The sequence below is a fragment of the Mastigoproctus giganteus genome, chromosome 2 (assembly GCF_048544385.1).
Source record: "Mastigoproctus giganteus isolate SK-2022 chromosome 2, ASM4854438v1, whole genome shotgun sequence".
In the NCBI taxonomy this organism is placed as follows: Eukaryota; Metazoa; Arthropoda; class Arachnida; order Uropygi; family Thelyphonidae; genus Mastigoproctus; species Mastigoproctus giganteus.
Window position 1 is genome coordinate 261,606,550 of NC_143576.1, and position 21,447 is coordinate 261,627,996.

At 39.1% G+C, this 21,447-nt stretch overlaps 1 protein-coding gene across 1 annotated transcript in view; it reads right to left on the bottom strand.

Annotated features, from left to right (window-relative positions):
• The window catches only part of LOC150090433 (uncharacterized), a 562,729-nt gene that overhangs the window by 434,758 nt on the left and 106,524 nt on the right, over positions 1-21,447 (bottom strand). The window contains exons 51-59 of the mRNA XM_090389881.1: positions 9,959-10,121; positions 9,726-9,853; positions 7,689-7,848; positions 7,350-7,581; positions 6,954-7,260; positions 2,553-2,639; positions 1,895-2,207; positions 1,555-1,725; positions 14-251 (exon numbers count right to left, since the gene is read on the bottom strand). Coding sequence (XP_090246007.1) covers positions 14-251; positions 1,555-1,725; positions 1,895-2,207; positions 2,553-2,639; positions 6,954-7,260; positions 7,350-7,581; positions 7,689-7,848; positions 9,726-9,853; positions 9,959-10,121 — 1,799 coding nt within the window. The remainder of the gene's footprint in view (positions 1-13; positions 252-1,554; positions 1,726-1,894; positions 2,208-2,552; positions 2,640-6,953; positions 7,261-7,349; positions 7,582-7,688; positions 7,849-9,725; positions 9,854-9,958; positions 10,122-21,447) is intronic.

Sequence of the window (21,447 nt, forward strand, 5' to 3'; positions counted from 1 at the left end):
CAAAATAACTTACCACATCTCGTTTCCACGCCTCTGTTCAAATCCTGGTGGATATTCGTGCATGTTGTAGATGCAAGGACAGTCTGAAATGGGCACACAACTCTCTTGGGCGTCTAGGGTAGTTCCTGGTGGACACGCACAACCCTCTACACATCGGGTTTCGCAGTCTACTTGTGTAGCTATTTGGGCACAACTGTACTGGCAGCTGGGAACGCATTCCTGGTACTGCTGCTCCCCTAAACAGTGGATTCCTACAGGTAGAAATATCAACGTATTACAGACATAGAGAAAAGATTCTTGGCAATGAAACTAATAAAAGATTTTAAATTATGAGAGGAACTAAAAAGAAGTTTTTAGAAACTCTGGAGGCGCACATAAGGCCCTTGGATCGCCAGTAGTATAGACAAGATAGCATTTAGATGAAATACAGTAATATGGGTATAGATCTGGTGATTAATTTTATCCAATAAATATCTCGCCATGAATGAGTTACGGGTGTATACCGCAAAATTATGAGTAACGAAGCAAAATCTAACTTAAGTTGTTAAGTTTGAGATAAAGACTTCATTTTCACAAAATTTTGTATCATGATTTACTGAATCAATTTTTTTTTCTGAATATATTTTAAATAAAGAAATTTTCTGTTTATATTCTGAGGCCATCTTGGATAACACTGATTATAATCAGCGTTCTCCCTACAGCAGATCGAAAAGCCCGGTTTCCAATCCCTTTACAAACGCGTAGAATTTTTTTATAGCTTTCGCTCCGTGGCTGTTAGTCTTTCTGAGGCGAGGATAGCAAGGTTTTTTTTTTTCCTCTAGGTTTTCTGTCCAGTAAAAGAGGCAAACTGACCAGAGGACAGTTTGCCTCTTTTGGCTCGAATATATTCTTCGAGCCGCCCACACATTGGTAGTTATTTTACGGTTGGTCCCTTCTTGATAAACACAAGACACGGCTGTATCGGGAACACTGGATGAAGGCGCCTGTGCTCGAGATAATCATCTCCGTTGATCTGGTTCCAACGATTATCCTCCTGTCCTCTTGTTGGAACTTAGTTAAATTGTGTCGTAGGCCCATTCTTCGCGCGAATATTGAATGCTACAGTGCCAGGCTCTGCCCTTACATAGAGATATTTTCTTACCTTTGCTGTGTATAAATTTTCCTCTTTTTTCCTCTGATACACATTTTGATTCATCCATTTTTGTACTTGAAGCCCACTACTCTACAGCGTGGTATGAATATGATACAGAAACGCAGAAGAAAGTGATTTTAAATCTATCCCTCTGATGTGACTCCTTCTATACTTGCCGAAATCAAATATAAATTAACTTGATTGAGGTGTGGCTCAATTTTTATCACAGGTTGGACAGCACTTAAATATGTGGAGATCAAACAGACATATTTAAGAAGAATGTCTTCTAGCAATTACCCCACATGATATGAGAACGATATTTGCGTAAGTGGTTATTTATGCAGTATAATAAAGGAAATTATCATGGTTTGATACAGTGCGATAACTTGACCTTTATTATTTACGATGAGTAAGGAACTTACCGCACTGAGGAACTTGTGATCTCCAGGCCAGAGCTCGGTTTTTGTAGGAACACTGCATGGCGTAGTGAGCCAAGACGGGACACAGACACTCGGTTGGGTTCTTATCGCAGGAGCATACTTCGTATAGACACATCTCATAATACCCCTCCGGATCCACAGCTGCATGGCAGTCTAGAAATACAGATGGGTGGGACACAGTTCACCTTGAGTACATTTTTCAAATATATATTTCTGACTAGATCAATGGGAACAGAATACTTTTAATGAGACGGGTTAAGAATTGGTAGACTATGAAATAAGAGTCACAGTGAGTACACAGGACATCAATTTATGCACGCACCTCGAAATGCAAATCCTCTAAGTTCCAAGCAGAGTTCTTCTGCCATCTCCCTTCGGTGTGGATTTTGATCACAGGGGGTTTCCGTTTCGTCCAGGACAGGTGCATCTTCGCACAAATCATCCACTTTCCACTTGTTACCAAAGGCAGTGGCTGTGTGTTCAATATCTCCTTCCATTGTGAGGAAATCGTCCCGTTGGGTCGATGTAAACGTACCACACAGTCCACGAGTCTTGTCATGAAGCGATGGGGGAACGTCGATATACACCTGGCCCTGTCCATCCCAAAGAATGGTCATGTCATTGGAAAGTTCCACCTGAAAACAAAACGAAACATTTTTTTAAACTATTATGCGAAATAGGATTGATAAGTTTAAACGTCTGGGACGTGAATCATATTAAGTGACTTATCTCGAGTCATTTAATAAGTCAACTAAGAAAAATCTCATGCAGCTAAAACAGATATTCTTAAAAAATAATAACTGCACATCTCATATTTGGTGTTATGTGTGGAAATCAATCTCACTAAGAATTAATTGCTCTTTTGTGACACAAACTTACGTTTGTAAGTTTAGCGTAGAGAAAAGGAAAGTGTGTTTTCTATTATTAGGATTATCGTATCAATAAGTACATCAACACTTGAAAGTGTATTAAATACTCACCATCATATAATGAGATGAAAGGCGACTCACTCGGCATCCTGGAGCTATGAGTGGTAAGATCATGACTTCCCCTCCATTTACTGTCACCTAGAAAGATATATTTCAGATAACTTTAACACTCTTTATTTTAATTTGAGTTCTGGTCAATGATTTTCTTGCATTCAAACCAATGCTAACGCCAGCGCAGCACCGATCGATTCTGATATAGTAACAGATAACAGACACTTCAACTGATTTTGACACTCAATGGTAAGGGTAGTTGTCGATCTTCACTAGGCCCAGTAATTTCAAGTTGGATAAGTATTTCACATTGACAAGATTCGCTATCCTCATTTCAGCAAACTTTCCTGTTGGATTAACTTGCATGTTAATCTCATTACGTACAAAAAACGCAGAAGTAGCGCTATGATACTAAAGACTTAAAACCCTCGCAGTTGATGTTGTGGACAGTGAATGTCACTGCTCTCTCATACTGCATGAAAAATGCCTGGATTCATTTCCATCGGAAGAAGTATTTCCCGTCAAGTAAGGAAATGCCTTATGGACTTTTTATGAAATGAAAAAACGCAGGAAACTAATGCTTGTCATCTTGCAATACCAACCGTGGAATACTCGCAGTTCACATGCATCCCAAAAAATAGGTATGTTAATATTCGTACGTATGATATACCAGGGCCTTCATGACCTTAGTTTATTTCTTTAAACTCTCATTTAGGAAAAGGTTTCCTCTCATAAACTTAGCTAAACAGTTACATCAATTAACAGCAGCTTTTACAAAATGTGTAAAATTAAAGGCAACTAAAAGCAAAAGAATCTTCAAACCAATGAATTCTTGGAACGCAAAACTTGACAATGAAGTACATTCATGTGCCAAAACTTTATGTCCACCCCTGTCTCAACGTGTATACACATTCCACAACACCTAGGAGTAACACCACGGACCAGCACAGTACATTTAATGATGACAAGGGTAATAACGTTGAATCAAGGATGGACATTCATTGTGAACTGTATCCTTGGCAGATTATTCCTTGATGGCGATCCTTCTGCTGACATCCGTGCAGCCATTTCAACTTTTTTTACAGATTCTCAATCATTATCTTTCACTCTAAGGAACTGTCGTCGGTGGTAACAAATATTGATACTTCTAAATGTCCTGGCCTTGATCTTCTGGAAGTATTTTTATACTTAAATTTCAAAAGTTAAAGCCACAGATATTACTCGTGTTATTTAATAAATGTATGGAAGACTGCCTTTTAAAAAATTATCATAAAACCAGACAAACTTCCTTCAGATGCTAATTCATGCAGACCTATCGCTTTGCTTTCTAATTTAAGAAACTTCTAGAACGCCTTATGGCCGTCAGAATTCTTCAGCTATTTCAAAGTCAGAATCTTCTTTTCAAGACAATGTGGCTTCTGCACTGTTAAGTCCTGTGAAGATGCACTTGTTGATTTCATTGTATATATTGAAAATTGCAGTTCCTAATAAGAGTTAGCTATTTTCGTTGACTTTGATGGCACTTTTGACTCCCTCTGCTATTAGAGTGTCCTCGAACGCTGGCTGTTCTATTAAATTTTATCGGTTAACTAGGAGTTACTTTACTAACGCGAAAATCATTGTAAAATTAAAGCATTGACACGTTTCTCGAATTGTGACTAGGGGAGCGTCCTCGAGGATCTATCTTGGGACACCTTATCTGGAATGCAGTCCTCAATGACTGGTTGGGTCGTAACTTTGACGATACAACAGATACAGCATATGCTAATGACCTTATCATCAATATTGGTGGTAGGTCGTGCTCTGCCTTGAAGACTCAAGTCTCTGGGTTATAATTAATTAAATTATACTACTCTTATACCACGTGAAATAAAATAATACATAGTTTATTAGGTTGAACGCTTTATAGGTGGTAGAAGACTCTCATCAACCGGTGCAATACCACCACTTTGCTTATTGGAGGCTTGAAGTGATGAAACCCATGTTTAGTCTCTAGAGCAAAGTTTCCGGCACCCCTCCTCCCCCCATACTTCTCCTTCAACCCATGCACGATACCAAGTGCTATAGGTTTTTATACCTTTCGTGTTTGGGGTTTTCATAAAAAAAAAAAAAAACAACTATACATTACGTGACGTTTCGGGTGTCTTGCCGACACCCATCATCAGACAAGGAGGCTGTCAACAGCCTTGTCTGATGATGGGTGTCGGCAAGACACCCGAAACGTCACGTAATGTATAGCTATGTAGGCGTTCAGCCTAATAAACTATATATTATTTTATTTCACGTGGTATAAGAGTGGTATCATTAATTAATTATAACCTATTGGAAACACCACGTAACGTCCTTCCTAACTACTCAAGCCTCTAGTGTTCTCTCAGACTTGTGCCACTGAACAAACCAAAATAAATTTTATATCAGCCGATCTAAAACCAAGATGATAATTTTTAAAGGCAACTCGGACATTTAGCCCCTTCACATCAAGACAAAGAAATGTCAATTACCATTGGAAACAGAAACAAAATATTTAGGAATAATAATTGATCACAAGTTAAATTTCGGTTCTCGTCTTCTTCATTTGCCTGCTAAAATAAAATATTTTATTGGTTCTCTAATCTGAATCTCTACATCTTATCTTATTACTAGCCATAGTTCACTAAATAATAAAGTGCAACAACTTGGACTTCACCATACGGATCATTGTCTTTGTGGGAGTAAAGAAGAACGTCTCATTTAATTGTATTTTTTAAAATGATCATCGAGCTAAACTTAGAACCTCATTTAGCAACTTGGCTCTCGGTCATGAGACGTATCTATTTCAAGACCAGGTTACCTTTAATTCCCTTCAAGATTTTGCTGTTGAAGTTTTCAACAGACGGGAAAAATCTTCTACCGTTATATCTGAATGATTTAAATAACTGATTCAAATTATATGCTGATCAGTATGCAATGGATGCTGGATTCTCGGCATCTACTGATCAAGCAGCAAGTTTTCTACTCTTAGCCTTTTCAAAACCTAGTTTGGACAAGTTAATAACTACTTTACAGTTCTTGCGAACTTCGGTGTAGGTAGAAAATGAACCTGGAGTATTTGGATGCAAGCCAATTACGATGTGCAAAATTCTTATCTTGAACAGCCTTAGCGCATTTATTGAAAACCAAGTTTTAGATAAAGGACGAGATTTTAAGGTGGAGTGTGGAATAAAGAATTTCATCCCTACAAGAATACCAAACTATTATTTTAGGGTCACCCGGAATTTTCTTACATATAACATTTGCCTGTTATATCGATTTGCCTGTTTTGCTGGACGAAAAAAAATCCAGTTTCTGAGGGGAAAAACCTTGCTATCTACGCTTGAGACTGACTAATTCAGCCACGGAGTGAGAAAAGCTCATTAAAATTCCTCGCGTCATCGACGGAATTCGAAACCCGGACCATTTCCACCCGGTGTGGGGACTACAGTAACGAAACCACTGTGCTAGACGCGTTTCCCTACAAGAATACGTTCACTGACACGATCTGAGCAAACATCGACATCAGAAGATTTAAAACAGGAATCCAACCAAGAAAAAGAAGAAAAGAAATCTAGCAGATCATGCCATTTTGAATTCTTATAATGTCAAACAACATGAGGCTGAGAATGGCCACGAGAAAAATGTTCTATTGGAGAAGAGACCATCACCAAGTTGGATTGTTTGGTATTCTGATAGGTAAATGAACAATCTATGCCAAGTCATTAGAAATTGAAAAGGCCATAGCAGCAATATGTCTAAGTTGATGATGCGCCTAAACCCTACCTATAACAATAGCAGATTACCACATGCACCTGTGAAATATTTACAGTCTTATTTACCATCTTCTTGTGTTACACAGTAAATCTATTTACAAAATAAGTAAACATTGTGCACGCATAATGGGTACATTAATGGTTGCAGTTGGGTGCATCGAAATACAGAACATTCATTTCAGGAGTTGATAAATTGGGAAGAGGCCTCCTGTACAATTGGGTGAGAAGAAAAAAAATCCCCAAAAAACATGTCTTCGGTATATGGGATCTTTAAGAAGCCTTTCGTGTAAATCTTCAAGGTATTAAATGCTTCAAGTATGTTTTGTTTATTGGGAAACCCTATAAGAATAAAGTTATGATGAGTGAGGGGCGCACCACGTATAGGGAATTAACTCAAGCAAATTGAAATTTAGCTTAGCGATGGTTTACTCTTTTAAAAAATAAATATTTTTTTATAGTCCGAGACGACCACATAAGGTCAGGGATAGGGTTTGGAGTCCACCGACGAGGCTATAATGTGTAATTGGTTTACAAAACAGCCTGTGTACACGGTCACTCAAAGCGAGTGTACTTTCACTAAGGAAACTAGAAAGGCTGCTTTACAATTTAAACTTACCTCCATTCCACGTTTAAGGGTAACCACAGTACCCTGTGGAGAACGGATGATCAATTTCTTTGTGCATGATGTCACAGGAGCTTTTAGAGCAGCCGATTTCTTTTGTGACCACGTAAACTCTTGATGGCCGCATGTGGACTGTTCTTGCTCTACACTGAAGTTCTTATTGTACACTAAGTAGTAAGCGCAACTCCCTACAAAGTTGAATCGATGGCCATCGAAAGTGGTGTAGTGAGGTCCTCCGACAACGGAGCAGTGAGACGGGCAGATGAGTTTGGTGCATTCCCATTGGCCATGCTGGCATAGGCTGCAAGAAAGAACAGAGAACGAACATTGGATGAGTTTAGAAAGGGTATTCGTGAAGGAATTTGAGGGGATGGGGAACAGTTGCCTTACCATGTATTGCAATCCTGCTCGATCTGTTTTCCGTTTTGGTATTCTTTTTCCCCATGAAGGCAGGGACAGCTCTCCTCTGGAACACATTCTCCGTTGTGGTATACCATTCCTTCCTCACAGTGACAACCATCAACGCAATGCTCATGTTCACACGATGGCTCAAGATTACGGCAGGTTTTTGGGCAGATAGGGCCACATTCCTGATAGATGGTATTGTTGGTACATAGAAGAGCTGCGAATGTTCGATAAACTTATTCGTGGTTGTACAAAACAAAAAGAAATAATGAGTTAACAAGATACGAGTAGATGGTAAGTAACAGAAATTTTCCGCATACTCACGACATAAAGCAGGCTTTCGCCATCCGTTGTCTGGAAGTTTTCCAAATCGGGAACATTGCCGGAAATATTCCGCTAGGCTGTCACATTCACATCCATCTTCGGAATCAAGTAAACAGCAGTCCGTCTGGCACGCAGTGAAATAAGGCTCAGGATTGATGGTCTGAAAGAAAGCAGTTGAGATTTTATTCTAATAAATTGGCCATTCTTAGAGAAATTATTTATCACCCAAAATAAAATTATCAATTCAATTATAATTCATAATATAATTACCATAATACAGTAATAAAATAACTAATAATCCTTAATCGTTAATGATTAAAAGTAATTTTATTTCTAAAGCAGTTTTAGTAACCCCGAAGAACTCAATATGTTAAACAACTGTAGGGTAAGATTTGACTCTGAATACCCAGAAGTACTGTTTTGATTGTATTGTGATATTGATTAAGTCGATAAAAGGCCCTGAAATAAGTACTTCATCGGATAGCTTGGGTGTCTCACATGTAAGGTGTGATCAAAACTGCGGATACTGATTTGGTATAATGGAAGTGAGGTGCCGTGGCAAGTTGTGACTTGTTGCAATATGTTTTGTGACTCATCTAGACATAGTAATGCACGAATCATCCGTTTAGTTGCAGTAAGACGAATTAGCGCGCGGCGTTTTATGTGTGTCATTTTAAAATGATTGATTTTACCGAGCAACGAATTTGGATTAAATTTTGTTTCTAATTAGAGAAAAGAGCAACAGAAAATCACGAAATGTTACGAACAGGTTTTTGGAAAGGATGCTACATATTATTCTGACTTTTAATGATTCTCAAAGTTTAAAGAGGGTCGCTTTCCATCGAAGATAATCTTCGATCTGGCTGTCCTTCCACTAGAAAAACCAATGATTCAATCGCTCCTGTATATGATATCTGATCAGAAGTAATCGACTTTTAACTATCGGCGCAGTTGCTAGTGAAACTGATATTCTTATTAAATGTGGTAATCAATTTTAACACACAATTTGGGAATTCTACGCGTTTTGGGACAAGTTTCGAAAGCTTCGGGTACTCACCGATGATTAGAGAGAGCGCGAGTTCTCGCATGTCAGGATCATCTTAGCGTGCTTCTGACCTACGCTCTATTTCTTCCATCAACACTGCTGAAGAATCACAGTTTATGGCTACGACCTGGAAATAAAGGCCCATTCCTCTTAATTGATGACTCTGGCTTCTTTACAACCCGCAATAGTAAAGAAAAAACGGTAGAAAAATTGGGTTTGATGGAATTGGCGCTTGTACCATGACAAACTCCCTGCACACTTAGCCCTTTTTATTCCATAATGTCTTGCGAAGTTTAGTTTCCCCTGTGCCAATAAACCCCTATTAAAACCAAATCAACCAAACCAGTCTTGCGAAGCACTCCATCAGCTTGGATTTAGCCACTGGATTTAGCCACTGGATTTAGCTCCCTGTGATTTTTTTCTTTTTGTTTCTGAAGCCCCCTTGAAAAGTAACATTTCCAAAAAAAGATTTCCAACGCCTGAGGAAATTATTCAGAATACGGTATACAGTGTCAAAGAGACTACTTACAGGAGTTCCAACCAACTAGCAGCTAAACTTCATTATTTCCCGAATATTACATCAATCCTCGAAGTTTCTGATCGCACCTCGTATTTTCAACCTCTTATTAACTTCTCATACTTTACACACCTTTCTCTCTTTCGTAAGATTAATAATAAGAATCATTAAAACTAATTACGCTTTTATTAATATGATTAATTTTGTTTCGTTTCTACTATCACCTTCAACCATAGACTTATTTAAGATCAATCAAATTTACCCGCACTCGTGTTTTAGCTACATACTTGTATTTCCGCAGTTTCCCCATCAGTAGATCAACTGCACCATTCGCACCGTGAACATTTAAAATTCGTTGGTGCCACAATGGAGCAACACGTAGACGTTCTGACTGATAGAATTACGTTGTTGTTCTGTGCTGGAAATGAAATAAGAAAGCAAGCTCTATGTGGACAAAAGGATATCTGAAACTCACCTCATGGCAAGGACGGTATTCAGCATTAAAGAGGGAATGACACTTGAGAGAAGCCATATCAGCTATTCGTCTACTTTGAACACTGTCCACACGACAAGGGGTCAGCCCTTGCACGGCATCAGAGCAAGCTATAAAAAAGAATAAAATAAAAGGATATTATTATTGTTATTAGAAACAATTAAGTTATTACAGTAATCTGTTTTGTATTGACTATCTTTGTATATCTCCATTACCTAAACTTCCTTCTGTTCTCCAGCTGTTTCCAAATGCGACAGGATTTGTGACTATGGCTCCATCTTTTGTTGTCATGTCGTTTTTCATTTCTTTGTCGTAGATTCCGCATAATCCACACGTTTTACCTTGTAGACTGTCCGAAAAAACGATCAGAATTGTATCCTGAAAGAAATCAATGATTTACTCAAAAACTAATTCCGTTCTTATTATACCGGTACTCAAAAGCTAAGAAACAAACATGAAAACATAAACAAATCAAATATCCTTCATTAGATTATGAGATAAAGTTAGTGAAATATTCATTTTAATCTATCTTAGTAATGCACAAATACTTTACAAATTTATGCAAATTAGTCCACGAGCCGCCAAAAATAGCGCAGCAATAATCCATGGAAAGGCACTCTAATAAGTTGTGTGACGTCTCTTTCGATAGCAATTGCCCTGGGTGGCAATCCATGTGAAGCTGCCACACAGTTTTTGAACCTAATCCTTTGAAAAATCTTCAAAAAAGACAATTTATGTGTTTTGGAAGGTTCTACAGTCCGCGTACAACGCTACGAGTCACATTCAGACACCAGACCACTGCAACTTGATTTTGTTCTTGTGCTTCCATTTCCCCAATTGCTCGTCGCCTCAAAGGATTTTCGGAAAGGTGCTTATGCGAAATGTTCACAATGATGATGACCTTGAAATCATAATGTAAGTTAACACATGTCTCATTTTGAGGGCAAAGGGGATATGCCTGAAAAAAAAAGAGTACTTGTTCTAGTCTCTAAAAAAGCCATTTACAGCTTCCATGAGATCGCCATTATTTGACAATCGATGACCGTACAGGTATTTCTGTCAAAAGAATTCCATTCATATTCCAAAGAAATGTAATCTATCGCAATAATTCCCTCCTTATTCAAGAATGTTCTCATGAACTTGCTAACGGAGGGTTGTGACCTAAACAGTAGCCGCAGGCAGAGGTGGAAGTGATTCTGGTACTGCTTCTATTGGAATGAGTAGCAGCCAAGAAAGCAAATTGCTGGAGATTTCGGTAACTGCTGGGAGTCATCATGGAACAAATAAATACATGGGCTGTGTTAGGGTAACTAAGAGTAAGAACAGGTGCATATATTGTATACTTGCATGCACACTAATGCTAGAAGTGTTATAAATAAACTTGTTGAATTTGAAGTGCTTTATCAAGACATAAAAGGCAGATACTGTTGGGAAATCAGAGACATGGTGTGAAACAGATATAAGGAATGCAGAATTGGATTTGGGGAGTATAATGTGTACAGGAAGGATAGACAGGATAGTAAGGGAGGAGAGGTTATGCAGTTAGTTAAGAAACACAAAAAATCTAAGGCGGTTCATCTAGTTGACATGTGAAAGTGCAATGTTGAGTCGGTTTGGTGTGACCAAAGCACTGGGAAAGCAAAAATGAGCGTAGGAGTGTGTTACAGGCCTAACAGCTCCGATAAGTACAATGAACAGCTATACAGAGAAAGAGTTTTTTTATGTTTTTTTTTTTTTTATGTGAACCCCAAACACGAGAGGTATTAGAACCTATAGTACTTAGTACCGTGCTTGGGTTGGAGGTTGAGAAGACGAAAGAAGATATTTGTTGACATTGGACTTGAACTTCTGTAGATTGTAATTTTCAGGAAATACGTATGAAGGAAGGTTGTTCCAGAAAACGGCAGTTGAATGAATAAATGAGGAAGATGAAAAGTTGGTTCTGTGGGTTTGAAGTTGGACAGTAAATGGATGTTGGCTGGTGGCGGCACGTGTTCGGACTGTTTTGAAAGAGAGAGCGGGAATTATAGAAGCCAATTCAGAAGAACAGTGCCCATGGAAATATCTGTAGAAGAGGCATGCAGCAGAAACAGTACGTCTATGAGAAAGCGAGTGGAGAGACTCTGTTAGAGATGAATCATTAATTAACCTAACTGCCCTCTTCTGAATGGAATCAAGAAGCCTGAGAGAGGTTTTGGGGGCACCACCCCAGATGTGGGAACAATATTCCATGGCAGGGCGGATTTGCGATTTATACAGAGTGAGCAGCTGTTTGGAAGAAAAGTAACGCCGAGAGCGAAAGAGGAAACAAAGTTTTTTAGATGCAGAGGAAGCAATATTTGTAATGTGCTTGTGCCAAGAGAGATTAGAAGTCAGGGTAATCCCCAAAAGAGATATATCCTTTTGCCTAGAAATTGGAGTGTCACTAAAGATAAGCATAGGAGCAGAAGAATCCTTTTTGCGAGATATAAGACAAGACTGAGTTTTAGAAAGGTTGAAATCAACTAAGTTGTCTTTGCCCCACTGGAGAATTACCTGAAGATCGGCATTTAAGGAATTGGTAGCAGATTTTCGAGAGGTTGAAGCTGATTGAGCAGGGCAAGGTTTCTCAAAATGGAAAGTTGAATGCAATGTGCTATCATCGGCAAAACTATGGATAGGATTTCCAGTCAATGGAAGAAGGTCATTGATATACAAGAGGAAAAGAGTGGGGGACACCGGCATTAGTGGAGAAGTTAGAAGACAGAGAGCCATCTACCATCACCCTCAGTGAGCGATCAGAGAGAAAACTGGATAACCAATTACTAAAAACAGTTGGCAAACCATAAGATGGAAGCTTGTTTAGAAGACCTTTATGCCAAACACGATCGAAAGCCTTTGAGATGTCAAGAGCAACTGCTTGTGTTTCACTGAACCTTTCCATTGAAGTAGTCCATAAATGGGTAACATAAGCCAGAATATCACCAGTGGATCGACACCGACGGAATCCATACTGGCGATCGTTGATCAGACGGAAGATTTCTAGGTAGTTTAAGAGTTGGCGGTTAATTGATTTCTCCATTACTTTAGAAAGAGTAGAAGTAATTGCAATGGGACGATAATTGGATGGGAGGGATTTGTCACCCTTTTTAGGAACTGGCTGGATATGAGCAAATTTCCAAGCAGAAGGAAAAACACCTTTGGAATAAGAAAGTGAAAAAAGGCGGCAAAGAATAGGAGTAAGTTCAGGAGCACAGATTTTGAGAACAAGTGGAGAAATACCATCAGGACCTGGAGCTTTCTTAGCATCAAGATTCATCAAAATCCTTCTGATATCCTTTTGACGGAAGACCACAGGAGGCATTGAATGGACCGTGTTGGGAATGGTGGGAGGTGTTTTACCAAGTTCATTAATACATGAGCTGGAAGAAAAATGGGATGCTAGCAGGTCAGCTTTATCCTTGGCTGAAGTGACAACAGAACCATCTGGTTTGGATAGAGGTGGGAGCAGAGATGGGCAAAAGTTGCGGCCAATAGCTTTGGCAAGAGACCAGAATGCTCGGCTACCATTAGGGCAAGAAGCAAGTTTTCTACTCTTAGCCTGTTCAAACTCTAGTTTGGACTGATTAATAACTGCTTTACAATTGTTGCGAGCTTTGGTGTAGGCAGAAAATGAAACTGAAGAATTAGAAACAAGCCAATTACGATATGCAACATTCTTCTCTTGAACAGCCTTAGCACATTTATTGGAAAACCAAGGTTTAGATAAAGGACGAGATTTTAAAGTGGAGTGTGGGATAAAGGATTCCATTCCTGCAAGAATAATTTCACTGACACGATCTGAGCAAACGTTGACATCAGGAGTTTTGAAACAGTAATCCGACCAAGGAAAAGAAGAAAAGAAGTCTCGCAGGTCATCCCATTTTGCATTCTTGTAATGCCAAACAACACGAGGTTGGGAATAGCCATGAGATAAAGGTTCCATTGGAGAAGAGACAATCACCAAGTTGTGATCTGAAGTGCCTAAAGGACCTCTCACTTCGACCGTGTACTTAGAAGGGTTGTTTGTGAGAAAAAGATCAAGCGTATTGGCTGTATGATTCGGATTGTCCGGTATTCTTGTAGGTAAATGAACAGTCTGTGCTAGGTCATTAGTAATTGCAAAAGCCTCAGCATCTCGACCTGCTGGGTCGGTGTGACTAGAAAACGGAAGCCAGCTGGAGTTGTGAACATTAAAATCACCAAGGAAAATTACCTCACTGTTAGGAAAGTTGGACTGGAGAAAGTCAAGTTACAATGAGAGGAAGTCAAAGAGCTCCAAGTGATTAGTGGAGTTGGGAGAACGGTAGAGACAACAGATGAATTTGACACAATGAGGTAGAGAGATTTTAAGCCAGAGAAGATCAAAGAGAGGAGATTCCAAATTGCCAAGTCTCTGACAGAGAATATCAGAACGGACATATGCACAAGTACCACCTTTGAGGCGAAAGGAATCATACAGCGAATAATTTGGGCATCTGAGATGAACAGTAGTTGAATCAACCGATAACTGAGATTCTGTCAGAAAAAGTACATGGGGTTTGGCAGACTGCAAGTGGAAATGGACATCGTTGAGATTAGAATTGAGACCACGTATATTTGTGAAATGAATTAGGAAATCCTTGGGAGGTTTAGATCTTTTCGCAGATAAGCTTGTTCTATTAGTTTGACAATTCATGGTGTATTCAATAGTAAGAAAAAGTGGGTGGGACATGCTGTATGAAGTAATGAAATTTTTGGATATGGCGTACACGTGGGAAGAATATACCCAGATCCTTGACATAACGTGGCCTCGACAATGCTCCCCGCATACACACTACTCGGACTCCCTCCAGTCACTATCTGGCAGAGTAGAGGTAGCAAGATTATACACTAGCTGATCCGGAAGCCTCCTAGAGAGTTACCAATAGGTTCGGTCCGGTGTACTAACTAGCGGCTGGCCTGCGAACACTGTTTTAGAGCTGTACTCTCGAAATGTAAGGAATATTGGATCTCGCCGTGATGTTCATCTTTACCTCAAAAGTCATCAATCATACTGCATGATGGAAGAGATAGGGAAGGGTTGACCGGAACTTAGCTCTAGAGACTAAACATGGTTCCACCACTTCAAGCCTCCAATAAGCAAAGTGGTGGTATTTCACCGGTTGATGAGAGTCATCTACCACCTAGTACTGCCTGGTAACATAGAGGGGCGGCATTCCTCCATGTGGTGTGGGCGCCACACCTCGACCCCTGCTTACGTTGGTTCACACCTGGGTGGTCACCCACCATGTGCTTGTGCATGGAGGTTATACCCAGGATTACTAACAGTCCCACCATCGTGAAGGTGCAAGCAGAGGATTTAGTTGTCTCAGACTGTCCGGACTTCGCCGAAATTGGGTCCACTTGACTTGAGTGTCACCCGAATATCAGTTCCATCAGCGTTTTAGACTCCCAGGTAGCAAGTACAGCTTGTCTGGCATATCTGAGAGAATGTCTGTGACAACCTCAAGGACCAGTAAATCAGTGGGCCAGTAAATCAGAATTTCTTATAATGGGAGATTTTAACTTCCCAGATATTGACTGGAACTTGTGGATTGGTCACTCGCACACTAGCAAGACTTTTAACCCCTGTCTTAGTGCCGTGAATGGTATTGAAAAGTCTGGGTACCGGCGTGTATCTTTGCACCTTACAAATAAAGATCATATTTATTTTGTGGATTTATTGAATGATTGTTTTCTACAGCAGATGTTTGAGAAGCAACCAGAGAGAGAGAGAGAGAGAGAGAGAGAGAGAGAGAGAGAGAGTAATATTCTTGATCTGATTACACTAGCCAACAAAAAATATTTTTAGTCACACCTTCGCAATGAAAATGAGATTCTGGAGGAAATAAACGCGCTGATTCAAAATCGCCGAAAATAAAAAGTCTCTATCACGTCTACATCAAAAGATGTACAAACGTTTAATGTTAAAATAAAGGAATATATACATATATGTATAATTCAAGTTTGTAATACAAGTGTAAAAAATATTATACGTTCTCTATAACTCATTTAATTTCGGAAAAAATATCATAAATCTGTAAGATTTGAAAATCTTACAAAAATAAAATATTTTTTATTAAGACTTTGAAAGTTAGTTTTCTTTTGATTCTTGCCGTTAATAGGATAAAAGGGTAATATCTGCAGTTTCAGAAATAAGAATTATTCTGGAAGGAGGTATAAAAATTAAAAGGGTAGTAGGAACGAAAACAGAGCCATTAGCTTTACTTCCGTTAAAACTGGGAACTGATGGAGACAAACCCAGCAGGGGGTCCGGCGCTACAAAAACAACTTAAGGTTTATGAGGGGTCACACACCGGAAACGTATTCTGAACAACACACACTAGTTTCTAAAAATAGACGCGATGGTCTCCAGTGTCACGATTTGTGGTTTTTTTTTGAGTGCAATAGAGACAAGCTGTTATGAGACAGGAAGAGTTGTTTTGGAGAATTCGGCCGACATCAAAGAACACAACGGATGTCAACAGGTTGTAAAGAAAGGGGTATAGAGAATCACGTGCTAGTGCTAGAGGGCAGGCTAAATTAGGCCTTCCAACAAATGAAAAGAAAGAACAAAATTAAAAAGAAGGAGAAGATTGGTAGAAAACACTTTGAAGAGACGTGGCGAACTCCGGAGCAAATTGTGGATGGATACGGACACAAGGAAAAGAGGGTGAGTGAGAGTGAAAAAAGGAAGAGAAGGAGAGGAGACTTTTTTGAGCGGTGCTAGTGAAAGGGTGAGTCGGGTAGAGTTGCTTGAAAGATGATGAAGAAATAGCCGACGAAAAAAGTCGAAGTGGGATTATCAGTAATGTAGTGAGTGAGAAATTAGGAGATGAACTGGAAAGGGGTAGTAAAAGGAAGTTCTGCAAACAGTGAGAATGAGAGAAGAAGATTCCCTTAGAACACCCAGTCCACCGAGGAAGGCGATAATATCCTGATATAGTCTTGAAAGGCAAAGGTAGCCGTCCTGACAGGAAAGGTAGCAGATGCTGAAAGCGGAGTAGCAGTTGCGAATGCCACATGATGATGCCCTGGAAGCTGTAAGACGTTGCCCTGGAAGCTGTACGATGTTGCCCTGGAAGCTGTAAGATGTTGCCCTGGATAGCAGAAGATAGCAGCTCTGGATAAGGATAGGATAGAAGGCCCTTGTGAAGACACCTGATCACAGAAATTAAGTAAGTGAAAGTTAATTTGAGAATACTGTAAGTTAAAAGCTAGAGAAAGGACTGTAGTGCGATAATTGGGGAATTTAATGATAAAGATAAGATTAGATGGGTGAACCAAATAGGAGTAAATTCTACTCTAAGGCAATTATGGTTGGTTTAGGCAGTAATTTGGAATAAGGAGGATAGTAATGTAGATGAGAAAGTTAACGGAAGGAATTGTAGTAAAAATAGAAATATTAAATGTGTGGAGATAAAATTTATGTATATTGCCAACCCTTAAAGGTGTGTTTGAATGTAATATTGTATTTTGGTGATCAAGTTCTGTAACTGACAATGGTTAAAGAAATATATAAGAAAGAGGAATAGGGAATTAAAGAATAAATTGGTAGTTATGATGATACATAAAAGTAATGTGATCAATGATGTATTTAACTTTAATGATAAAAAAAAAAATGTTATTGACACCTATGAGGTATGATTTGATTGTGTTGTAATAGGAGCAGAAATAAGGTGAGCATATAAAGAGTGTAACTATTTAACCTGTGTATGCGTAATGAGAAAGGTGAGATAAGAAAAAAAAAGTCAAGTCTGTAAAGGAGCCTGTTAGATAGGAAGAGACTGGATATGTTGTGAGTACCTTGGTGTTGAAACAGTGAAATTCTATTCTTAATGAGATTTGTTATGATTTAACTGTAAATATGCATAATAAACTTGTTTTTTTGTATAACATTTGTGTAATTATTTGTTGTACTGGACACAAGCCCATCCGAAGGGAATAATATACATCTAGAAGTTTCCCCCCCAAAACCTGAAGTCTTCTGTGAAGTTGAATAGTCAGATGAGCAAGTGGGGAGATATTATAAAGGGGAGTTGTTTAAATAGGGGAATAAATTAAATCTAAGTAATATAAATATATACAACACATTAAACCCCCCCACACAAATCATAGCGAAATAGCAATACGTCAATAGTATATAATCAGCATACCTGTAATTGTCGTTAAAAATGTTTGCTAGCAAGGGATTTTCTGTTGTATTCCTGCTTACTCTCCCTCACAAGGAACAAGTGGTAATCCCACCCCACATCATTATAGGATCCCACCGACCTTGGTACCGCTTTTCCATCGTGGAAATGTCTTGATGAAACCATTGCCCTCGTTCATCAATCACATCTCCCAGATTTTCGGGGAACATTCGAGATGGGAATGAAGAAAATGAATTTTCAACGACATTCGAGAGCCCATGTTTTTGTAGCACTCGAGTAAATTAGACACCAACATTGCATAGCCTTCTTCTTTCCTATTACCCATAAAAACACATGTACTACCTCCTTAAATGATTTCCAAGCTGCCAATTCAACCTTCTTTAACTGGGATTCAAACACATTGTCCCCAGGAGTTTCCTTATTTAGGGTCCTACGAAAATTCCTTTATTAAGTTTGGCATATGTTAAATTAGGAAACACTTTTCAAGTAAGCAAATCCGTTATTTTCTTTATCTAGTCCTTTCACGAAATTTTTCATTAATCCAAGTTTTATGTGCAGGGGGTGGAAGAAGAACCGTGTTTGACTGCACTAAAGGAATATATTTTACATTACATTGTCCTGCTATGAACTCGTTCCGTTTGTTCCCATGTTGAACGACATAATGTTGTTCTGTCGCACGGCTGTCCCACAAACACAACAAACAACAATATTTGGTGATCCCCCCCCTGCAAACCATTAACGTTAAGGTCACTGCATATTTTCCAGCCATGATCCTGGTATTTTATAGAATGTAGAACCTTAGACACGCTTTCATTCTTTAAGTCCAACTGAATGAAACACAAGAACTGATGGAAATTCGTTGCCATTATGAAGCTAAACTGCTTTTAAACTTAATTTTGAGGCATCTATGAATAAACGCCATTCATCTGAGTTATGCACGACACCTAGTTCTTTCAGAAGTCCAATAATGTCTTTGCAAAAACACATACTGTCCTCCGTAGCTAAATATTTCGAAAACTTTTCCTACCGCAAGGGTTGCGGGCCGCACTCTCCTACTTTCGAGGGGCTGTTTATGTTTGGACGATAGATTTACAACTCTGAGAACAAGTCACGATCAGTTAATACTTAGAAAACCTTGGAACAGCCTACAAAAATCCACACCAAAAACGCTGTGTGCTCTCTTCAAATTTGGAAGGATGTAGAGTTGCTACAGCGAGTACAGAAAAGAGCAACAAGGTTGCTCTTTTCTGTACTCTTTTCTGTTGAGGGAAACAAAGGGGTGCTCTTACCAAAAAGGCTTAAGTTCTGAAAATTGCAGCTTCTAGAGACAAGGCACTTGTTAGGTAATCTGATTGAGGTGAATAAGGCTTTGAATAGTTTGAGCAGGCTCAATGCTGAAGGGATTCTTTGTCTAGCTCAGATTACGCACCTGAGGCGGTATAAACTCCAATCGAGGAAAGACAGCTGTAGAATAGATGTGCGGAAGTTTGTCTTTAGCTAGCGGATAGTTTGATTGCTGAAACAGTCTTCCATCTGTCGTTGAAGTTGATAGCTTAAATAAATTAAAGGAAGAAAGTGAACAAACTTTTGAAACGAATTGGTGGGTGAAATGTGAATTTTGTTTTGGCTAATGCTGTATAAGCTTGCTTTCTTGCATCATATGCCTCTACTAATGCTAACGCTAAACTGTTTTGGGCTTTAGTAACCAACGGTATTTTGTTTCTGGATTCCAGTGACGAATTCATTTTCAAAACACAAAGGTACTTTCAAGTAACCTTTGTGTTTCGCGTCGTGCATGTGTAAATTTTCCTCACAAATTTGATCCCAGCACTGTTTCTGAAGGGTGTAAACATTCTTGACGATGAGAAAGATCTGACTTTTGACATGGTCAAGTGTTTGTTGAGAATGATAACGACTCCTGAGAAATATTACATTCTCTGACGAATAGAGATATTTTGTCATGTCTGCCCTGTACAACCAGGTTTGTCCGCGTGCGTAGCTCAGTGACTGTAATGATCCGAGTAGAAAATCTTGGGATTCGGATCCCGTTAATAACTCAAGTAACTTTTATGGGCATATTTCATTCAGTTTGCTGAATCAGTCGGTCTTAGGCGTCGATAGAAAGGTCTCTCCCCCCCACAAGAATCCCGGGTTTTTCGTCAGAAAAACAGGAATCTCTACCAGAGACATTGTTGTTGTTGTTGTTGTTGTATGATTTTAGGAATATCAGCGGCTAAGGCCATATTGCTCCGTGTATGTTGTCTGTAAATTGCGTGTGTTCTATGGTCTATTTTCTGTTTTCTGGACGAAAATCCCGAGTTTTTGGGAGGAAACATCATGCTTCCCTCTCCCGTGACCGACTAACTGGTCCACGTTGTGGACCAGTTAGTCGGTCACGTTCGAATTCCGACCATTCCTCACGTCATGGTCGGGATTCGAACTCAGGTCTTTTCCACCCGGTGTGGGGAAGACAGCAATTTTAACAATTATTCTACCCACGAGGTTATGAGACACACACGAAATTTATGGGTATATTACACATGGGCAAATGAATTCATTCTCGTGGCCCAAATATGACAGTTTTCTTTTGTATAACCATGTCGATCTTCGCGAGTAGTGCAGTAGTTTTAAAATCATTATTCTTCACACAGCGGGAGGTAGGCAAGACGGGGGTTCAAATTCCGTCAAACGGAAGGAACTTTTTTCATGGGTCTGTTCACTCTGTTGCTGAGTTATTCGGTCAGTTATTCGGTCAGACGAGGACAGCAAGTATGAAACCCGTTTTCCCCTGGAAAATGTGGTTTTTCTTCCAGAAAGTAGGAAACTGACGAGAAGGTTTTCTTTGGTTTTTTTGTACCACCAGGTCTTTAAATTTTAGGAACACTTCTGAAGTTTTAACTTCCATTGGTCGACCCGAGTGGGGGTCATCTTCTGTGGAGTAGACCCGATTTAAATTGCTTAAACCTAAATTTTTTCTGGTATTCAGTAGGCTCAGCATCACATATACAGCTTTCATGTGTTAATGAATAACTTTTGATCCATTCCATTCTTTTGTTAAAATTTTGATGCTCCAGTTTCGTGACATCCATGTTCTCCTTTAGGTTCTTATTTTAAACCTCATGTGCTCTTTTGTACTTCACAGAAATTTATGAGAGACGAGTATGATAAAGCTACAGTTTTTTTATATATCAAGCATATTTATATAAATAAATACTGATCTGAATGCGTTTAATTGCTAATTATATCTTTCAAGGAGTTTTGTGCACGTGAAAAGGTCTTACATTTCTCATTTCTGTTTTGAATAATTAAACGCTTGGGGGGGTGGCAAAATTGCTTAAACTTGTTTGAAGATGTATGCGCCGAATATCTCTTTGGAACAAAAAAAGGGAGCGGTATCCTAGAGAATTTGGATCTTGCCCAAATGCAAATTCATTTCATGCAAGGATGCACCACTATGAAAACATATTCAGCAACATTTCCAATCATGGCAGAAATGTAATGGTGCATGCGTA